The 9,093-nt window shown below is 34.0% G+C and overlaps 1 protein-coding gene across 4 annotated transcripts in view; it reads right to left on the bottom strand.

Annotated features, from left to right (window-relative positions):
• Positions 1-2,411: 2,411 nt before the first annotated feature.
• LOC143054213 (embryonic protein UVS.2-like) overlaps positions 2,412-9,093 on the bottom strand; it is a 52,841-nt gene continuing 46,159 nt past the window's right edge. For 3 of the 4 annotated variants that reach the window (XM_076227141.1, XM_076227138.1, XM_076227140.1), the window contains 5 exons: positions 7,695-7,798; positions 6,585-6,762; positions 4,518-4,847; positions 3,543-3,848; positions 2,412-2,784 (listed from right to left, as the gene is read on the bottom strand). In XM_076227141.1, the coding sequence (XP_076083256.1) occupies positions 2,459-2,784; positions 3,543-3,848; positions 4,518-4,847; positions 6,585-6,762; positions 7,695-7,798 (1,244 nt within the window). In that variant the 3' untranslated portion in view covers positions 2,412-2,458. The remainder of the gene's footprint in view (positions 2,785-3,542; positions 3,849-4,517; positions 4,848-6,584; positions 6,763-7,694; positions 7,799-9,093) is intronic. The other variant, XM_076227139.1, reaches the window with a different exon arrangement.

The raw sequence follows: 9,093 nt of genomic DNA, 5'->3' as shown, positions 1-9,093 counted from the left end.
TCGCGCACTAAAAAACCCTATTGGAACTTTCAAAAGTTGGCAGGTATGTAACAAGTCTTACTATTTTTATGCCCCATTTATGGGCATTATGTTTTCTGGTCTGTCCGTCTCACAGGCACTTGTCTCAGAAAAAAATTTCCTATAGACCTTAAAACAAGTATTATGTCGCAAGGTACTTAACCTGCATTTTATGAAAAATATCAGGCGGTGACGAAGTTCCGTTGTATGCTGCTTTCTAGGCTGTCAACCCACTAAAACTTGTTATAGCGTAAATCTAAATTGACTTGTCTTTACAATGGTGTATAACATGCCTACATTTGTTGTCAGAATCATCCGTAGCAATCCTTCCCAAGTATGTCAATCGTAATAATTTTGCCAACCGCTGATGATTTGGCAATAACCGCGTCTACTTATATATCTCAGTTGCCGATTGGTCAATTTTATGGGAAAGATTCTCGGAGTTATCTGATCTTGTTTCATTGTCATACGTAAAGTCAAGAGAGAGTCTGGATGACATTTTACCTAATTTTCACAGTCCACTGAACATAGAAAATGATTGTACGGATGGGAAATCCATGTACTTATGACACATACTTGTTTGAAGAAAAAGAATACGTTACAACGATAATGAAACAAAGCAGGTTGGGTTAGTGGGGCTGCTTTTATGGTAATTCAAGTTACCTTTTATTTACCTTCTTCCACCTCAGCTCTTTGATTAGTTCCGTTATATTGACAAATTTGGGTACGTAAAAAGTACTCTCATTAGCAAAATATAATATAGTACAATTAAGCCTAGTGACATACCAATTACCATTAATATTTCAATACAATTTTCTTCCTAATTATAAAAAAAATGTTTAGAATTTAGAATATAGCAAAGTGGTCTCGACCAATGAAATCGAAGGATTTGATTTTCCTTAATTGTGAAGAATGAATGTAATAAAAATTCAAAATTTAACCTATATCGTTAGCTTATTAGCTTACCAAAACTCAAAATAAAGCAGTTGTCTTACGAATTTACAGTTTAAGAAGGTTATAATATTTCTACAGTTGTTTATTTTTCGAAACCTCTTTGAATTTCCCATTTTATCTCTTTATCATTGAAAACGGCATTGAAAATCATCCCTTTATCCGTGGTTGCTATCGGACGCTTTACCTGTATAATTGTTGCTAGGGTGCTTTCTTCGAGGTCCGCGTTCGAAGTATAAATAATGGGTAGCTATTCAGTTCAAATCGTGACACCGACCGTGCAAGGGCTGTATAGCCAGTCAAGGTCGTTAAAAACTTCCATTTGTTGTTCAAATCGTCATTTGTACCAAAGACAGCAGACAGTGAACACGGAAAGTAAGTAGTTCGTAGCAGGCAGAAGGTTAAGTTTAAGTGAAGTGAAGTGCTTGGAACCTGCGGACAGAATTTAGAAAGGGCCGAGACTGTTGGTTCGGTACAGGTTGTCCAAACAAGGCTGGTGCTAAGGTTTTGCTTCTCACATCTCTCACTATTGCAGTGAGTGTTTGCTGACATATCATGCCTTAGTGCTACTCTGTTGGTCAGACAGTTATAGACATGTTTATTTAATAAAGTTTCATAAGAAAAATTAAACTAGACAATAGTTCCAAACCGTCAGACCAGTTTCATACATTTCGGTTTCAGACCAGTTCCAAACATTTAGGTTTCAGACCAGTTTCATACATTTAGGTTTCAGACCCGTTCCATACATTAATGTTTCAGACCAGTTTCTGTCTTTTTATTGACTTTAGAACTTTTGAATTGCTTTTCAAATCCCAGGAAATTGGTACGAACCTGAGGATAAAAATATCTGAACGTCCCCGCCCGGTTACACGTTACAAATGGTGGCAGCGGTGGGATTTGTCGAGCATTTCTGTTTAGTATTTTGTGATTGTCTATTTTGTTACTAACCGGTATTTGGCAACATAACTTTTCAAGTGGTATTCGAAATAGAATATTTGAAATGGTTATCTGGTCAAAATTTGATTTATTTAAAGTTCAGTGCTCAGTTGTTTGTAGGTACAAATGTGAATTAAAGTAGGATATTTTGAAAATAGAAACTTAACAAACAAAACAGAAAGAACTTGCTAGTACGTGTGTATTAAATGAAGAAAAGTAATTTTTCCTCAGAGATCACTATTTTTGTGATTTTACCTTTTAAGTAATTACGCCCCCTTTCAAAATACTGAATCCACCCCTTTGTTTTTATCTGTTTAAGATTCTGAAAAGCAATATTTACCTTTGTAAAATAATAGAAAAAAGATAACAAAAAAACCCAACTCTAATGTAAATTAAGGGGACATTCATAAAAACTGACAAAGTCAAATGTTATCAACTAACGGAACGATCGGAACACAACTGTTAATAATAGAATAACGGTTAACAATCAAAACGTAAGTAATGAATTCATTTTGTTATACTTTTGCATGTTCGACCAATATCTATTAACTTATTACAAAACATTATATTGCAACTCAAAACCCGTTCTTTCATCTTCCATATTTGAACTGAACAATACTGTCATTTGATTTTCCCCTGTATTTATAGTTGTACCATTCTGGTCTTGTGCACAAAATCGGCCCGCACTACCAATTGCCACAAAATCATTCTGACAATCACTTGAAGGCTCAAGGTTCAGTTTAGTAATCATAAATAGTAGATGTTTCCCATCTTTTCCTGAGAAGTTCCAACGACAAATGACATCTCTCTCATACGTCCCAAAGGAAGGCAGGTTTGTTATCTTACCTGGTCCGTCTACAGTTATATTTCCACCGCAAGCTGTTTAAAGAGATAAAGTGTACTACTAGTAGGTTATAAAGAATCAATCACTAATGATTGTACGATGCTTATAATATTGGAAATAATAAATCTTTTATTTAGTTATTTAATAAACGTTTTAAAAAGTGTTTAAAAAGCAATTGAACATATATTTAGGTGAAGTTGTGCATTTCAGTTATCAGCCTTTCTCTGGTGTTTTGTACTTAAAATGTGAACCTTTTCTGAAAATATACATTCATACGACATGCACAACCTGATATAAATTTCAAGAAAACAGGTTTTTTTTTGTGTTTTTTTTTACAACACATCATTTTGTAACTTAAAAATCTGAGTATATATATCATAAATACATTAATAGTATCTAAATAATAGTATTTTTCGCTGCACAGGGGCCTCGGTGGGCAAGTGGTATAAGTAGTTATACTACTGTAATCGATAAAGGCTGGTGCACTCGACTCCAATCTTAATTGAATAGGATTGTCAGTTTTCCTGTCAAAGGTCAGTGGTTTCCTTCACCAATAAAGACTGGCCGCCATGATATAGCCCAAATGCATAAAAGTGGCATTAAAAACACCAACAATCAATCTATCAATAATTTTCGCTGCATTATTTTATGTGTCCTTATATGGAGAGACGGAGCCGTTAATATAATAGTATTCAGTCACTGCTAATTGGGTAGGATTGCATCTCAATTCGTACCCCCAAAAATAGGATGTTTTTACTTTGAACTCTTCTAGAGATTAATAGATAATCTATACCTGTTCTTATCAGAACTGATTTAGAGATACCATCCTTTCCATTTGATTCAGTCATCAGTTCAACTTCATATCTTCTCCCATAATGAGACTGTGTCCTTATTGGCCAAAAAGTACGGTGGCTAGGTAGTGTCACTACCTGTTGAACTATCTCTGGATATACTCTATATTTGATTCTATATTTATACGTTGACTGGTCTCTGTCTTCCGGTGGTTTCCATGTTACAACAAACAGTCCTGGTATGTTTGTTTTTACGGAAATGTTTCTTGGACTGTTATCTGGAAAAATGGATTTTCTTATTGTCCTTGCTGAATAACAATTAAAAAATCGTCAAATTGTGACCGCAATTGTTGGAAACTGACTTAGTAATTCACGTATTTAGTTGTTAAAGCATTTGTTTTCTATCGCAGGCAATTAGCAGCTTCAATGATAAATAAATATGCAAAATCTCAATTTCAACAATGTTTTATATCAGTTACTTTAACCAACGTTTGTTCATTTTCAGGAGTTTCAGACCTTGACATAGGGAACATGTTGTTAAAACACCTGTTAATTAACATATGTAGGTTGACCCATTAAGATAGGTGTCTTGGGTTTTGGTTCATTTAGGCAAGGATTTGTATATTGACACTTTACAAATCTTTGATTTTGGGTCTATTTCGTTCTTATACATGTTATATCCGCATATGGTAAGCCTCAGACTAAACCTGTTTGTCATCAATAGTGATAGAAATATAGAAAATACTAAGGAACCATCAAACCCGTAAGTACAATAAAGACTAACAACATCATGGCCGAACAGAAAGACTTTTACACAGTAAACAGCAAATACACAACACTACACAGTTAACTGAGTGTCCAGAAACATGATACTAGTATCTTAAAGATATGAGAGGATTATAAGAATAAAAGCAGGCATCTCTTTGACTATAGTACTTACGCACTATCACATACTAGTACACTATGATCACACTTACCTTCAACTTCAGCCATAAGATGAAACCCACCAGGTTTTTTGCCATCTCCGGGTGTTGAGTAAAATATAACAGTGACTGTGTCTGTCTTAGATAAAATGTATTTGCTTGGAGGCGTGCAGTAATTAACACCATTAATCTTCAGGAAGTCGTAATTACATAGGCCGCTTCCAAGGTTAACACTGTCGAATGTTATTTTCAATCTCTGACCTTGTGGAACGGAGACTGTCCAATGACAAGCAACATCCGGCTCATAATAACCCTGGGAGAAATGCGGGCTATATATTCTGTCATATGTTTCATTGCCCCGTAAAAATACGTCATTTCCACATGCTGTAAGAGAAAGCATTTGAAATATTTAACACGTGTTTTCTAGTACATGTTGGAAACGGCCATGACTTGAAAGATACATTAAAATGAACAATATCAACTGAACAACATACAATATTTCAAAGATAAATACTATACGTTATGTCCTACCAGTGGTATATGCACTTCTAAGATAACAGGAAAATGGATATCAATATTTCCACTGTCTATCATGAATAACTAACAATACAAAAGTAGAGGCTCTCAAGAGCCTGTGTCGCTCACCTTGGTCTATGTGGTGATGTGTTTGTAAATCTTTATGTACTGAAATTCTTGCTCCTTACAATTTTCTCTATTTATAATAAACTTAGCCCTTTCATTACAGAGGAAAATATTTTGTAAAAATTTACAAAAATTTACCAAATTAATGAAAATTGTTATAAATTGACTATAAAGGGCAATAACTCCTTAAGGGGTCAACTGACCATTTTGGTCATGTTGACTTATTTGTAGATTTTACTTTGCTAAACATTATTGCTGTTTACAGTTTATTTATAATAGTATTCAAGATAATAACAAAAAATGGCAAAATTTCTTTAAAAATTACCAATTGGGGGACTGCAACCCAACAACCAGTTGTCCAATTCATCTGAAAATTTCAGGGCAGATAGATATTAACTTGATTTACAATTTAAACGCTTGTCATATTTGCTTTAAATGCTTTGGTTTCAAAGTTATAAGCCAAAATCTACATTTTCCCCCTATGTTCTATTTTTAGCCATGGCGGCCATCTTGGTTGGTTGGCCGGGTTACCGCACACATTTTTTAAACAAAATACCCTAATAACGATTGTGGCTAAGTTTGATCAAATTTGGCTAGTAGTTTCAGAGGAGAAGATTTTTGTAGAAGATTACAAAAATTTACGAAAAATTGGTAAAAAATGACTATAAAGGGCAATAACTCCTTAAGGGGTCAACATGATTTTGGTCATGTTGACTTATTTGTAGATCTTACTTTGCTGAACATTATGATGTTTACAGTTTATCTCTATCTATAATAATATTCAAAATAAAAACCAAAAACTGCAAAATTTTCTTAAAATTACCAATTTAGTTGCAGCAACCCAACAACAAAGTTCTCCGATTCATCTGAAAATTTCGGGGCAGATAGATCTTGACCTGATAAACAATTTTATCCCATGTAAGATTTGCCCTAAATACTTTGGTTTCAGAAATATATATACGACAAAATCTACATTTTACCCCTATGTTCTATTTTTAGCCATGGCGACCATCTTGGTTGGTTGGCCGGGTCACCGGATAAATTTTTAAACTAGTTACCCCAATGATGATTGTGGCCAAGTTTGGTTAAATTTGACCCAGTAGTTTCAGAGGAGAAGATTTTTGTAAAAGTTAACAGACGACGAAGACGGACGACGGACGCAAAGTGATGAGAAAAGCTCACTTGGCCCTTCGGGCCAGGTGAGCTAAAAAAGAGTTATATTTCGCCAATCAAATTTCAATCAGTCTAAAATGCCAATATATCTAAAAGTAGAAAGAAACCGAGCTTTATTCATCTCTTGCCAAACGTTAACATATTGCACGGCAAAGAAATCGTTTGGGAATGACAGTCAAAGTGCAAGAAATAATTTTGCATCAAAAAACTCTGAAATTTTTACAAAAAAATGATGATTATATATACATTAAGCTATAAGATGATATTTAATCCAAGTATTTTATTCATTTATTTAAAGAACAGTACCTGAATAAGTTGATAATTGTTCTGTCCTGGGACCCATACCAATTTTGGTGATAGCTGCCATACTAATTTTGTATCTCTGACCTTTATGAAGAACTGTACCAATGTAATGTGTTAATTTGGTTGGGGGTAGTGTAATTGATATATTCTGCCAGCAGTTCCAGTAAACCAGATTATATCCCTGAATGGTGGAAAATAAATAGAACATTTCATGGCATACATAAAACAGGGACGAAAGCTACCAAAAAGGACAATCAAACTCATACTGACAACGCCATGGCTAAAAAGGAAAAAGACAAACAGACAAACAATTATAGTACACCTGACACAACATAGAAAACTAAAGAATACGCAACACGAACCCCCAAAAAACTAGGGGTGATCTCAGGTGCTCCGGAAGGGTAAGCAGATCCTGCTCCACATGTGGCACCCGTCGTGTTGTTTATGTGATAACGAATCCGGTAAATAGTCTAATTCGGTAGGTCATATTCATGAAAGGGAAGGGGATTGTAGCTACGACGTAAGGAACATATCCGATATCATTTATAACTTACGCCTGATCCAACACAACGAATAGATAAAGAACAGTTTGTTTTAAATAAATGTTTATCAATTTCAATTTACAAAAAGGAACAAGATGAGGCAATGGTGTGTGAATTTTAGACATAAATCCCATTTGTCATACATTATTGTCCCTGAAAGCAATTTTAACGTCCTTTTGGTTGATTTCTCCAGTTAAAAGTCCGAGTGAGGACTTCAGTACGCCGCAAAAGCTTAGATGCTTTCAATAACATTCATCGAATATTTTATTATGCATGATAGTTTAAGGATTCAAAACTATATTTGTTCTGTACAGTCAAACAACTCGCAGTAAGTCGTTCTGATTCTGATATATGCTAAATGCTTACTTCGGGTTTTCTTTCTTCCAGATCGATTATACTGAAGAAGTACAAATTCAGGCAGACTTGTCGAAATGAAAACGGAAACAATCGTAGACAGGGCATCAACACAAAATGTGCTATAAGTAGAAATGCTGTTTTGGCATGTGGACTAAATTAAAGTTTATATCAGTTCTTCCCTCAATATTACTACATGAATTTTAATAATATTTACTGTTACTTCCACGGATGTACATGGTGGCTCCCACGACACACGGAGAGCTGAAGGGAAGGCAAATACCTTGGCTTGCTGTGGTCTACCAGGAAGTCCTTTGGGTACTGCAATATCAAGTATAATGAATTCATGAAATATTTTACTTCATTATCGATATCAACTTAAATTAATAGTATCCCTTATGTAGTATTTGTTTTATAGTTATATTTTTGCATCATCCTGTAAATGTGTGCTTTAGCATGAAAAAACAACAACCAACAAAACACAAATAATAGACAAATGACAACACAATATCTAAAATTCTAAGTTGCACCAACTCTACGTAAGGGAGCTAGGTCCGTGTTTATCTGCGTCCATTCGTTTTTCGTTTTGAAATATCAAAAACAAAAAACAAAAAACGAAAGTGTTTTCATTTTTCGTTTTTGATTTCATAAAAACCAAAATGAAAAACGAAAGTGTTTTCATTTTTCGTTTTTGATTTCTTAAAACCAAAACGAAAAACGAAAGTGTTTTCATTTTACGTTTTTGATTTCTTAAAAACCAAAATGAAAAACAAAAAAGTGTTTTCGTTTTTCGTTTTTGATTTCACAAACAAAAAACGAAAAACAAAAGTATTTTCATTTTTCAATTTTGATTTCTGAAAAACTAAAATCGAAAAATGAAAGTGTTTTCATTTTTCATTTTTGATTTCACAAAAACAAAAAACGAAAAACGAAAGTGTATTTATGTTATCTTTCCAACACAGTTTAATTGTCATTCAAAAAATGACAATGTTGTCATTTGTCATTCATTTAAAGGTCGATAAAGTATACATGCACAGCGGTTGTCAGATCAATACTACTTTAATCGAAGATAATGTCGACGGATGCAAAAGTCTTTATCAATCTAAACAATAAGGGTACGTGATCTTTACTTTTAAGTTTGGAGAGGTTAATCTAAGATGATAATATTGTAGCGTAACTAGCCTCTTTTACAAATAAAGCAAACTATATATTGTTGGCGAGGGAAAGGCTCAAGGACTCCAGAAGAACTGGAAAAAATGATACAAAATCTTTCACACCCTTTCTTATCTAAAGCGCAAGTTTCAATTCATCTATTTTATTATTTTTCTGGTCTCGGAGCAAAATATATAGATACAGTGTAAGACTTTTAGTATTTACATGTATGAACAATATCACAAGACATATGTAGGATGATGAAAAAAAATAATGTAATCCACAAAGTCAAGTGTGTGGCTATTGTTAGTTTAAACATATTTATTAATAGTGGATTGGAAATTTTCTCACCGGAACGGTGATCGAACCAGGAACTTATGTTTTTGTATAATCCGATGCACTAACCTATGTTACTTTTGTATAATGAGGATCAATGGTCTAGTTCCTCGTTGAAGACCCTCCAG

Source organism: Mytilus galloprovincialis, chromosome 12 (genome assembly GCF_965363235.1).
Source record: "Mytilus galloprovincialis chromosome 12, xbMytGall1.hap1.1, whole genome shotgun sequence".
NCBI classification, from domain to species: domain Eukaryota; kingdom Metazoa; phylum Mollusca; class Bivalvia; order Mytilida; family Mytilidae; genus Mytilus; species Mytilus galloprovincialis.
This window is presented reverse-complemented; position numbering and strand designations above follow the sequence as displayed.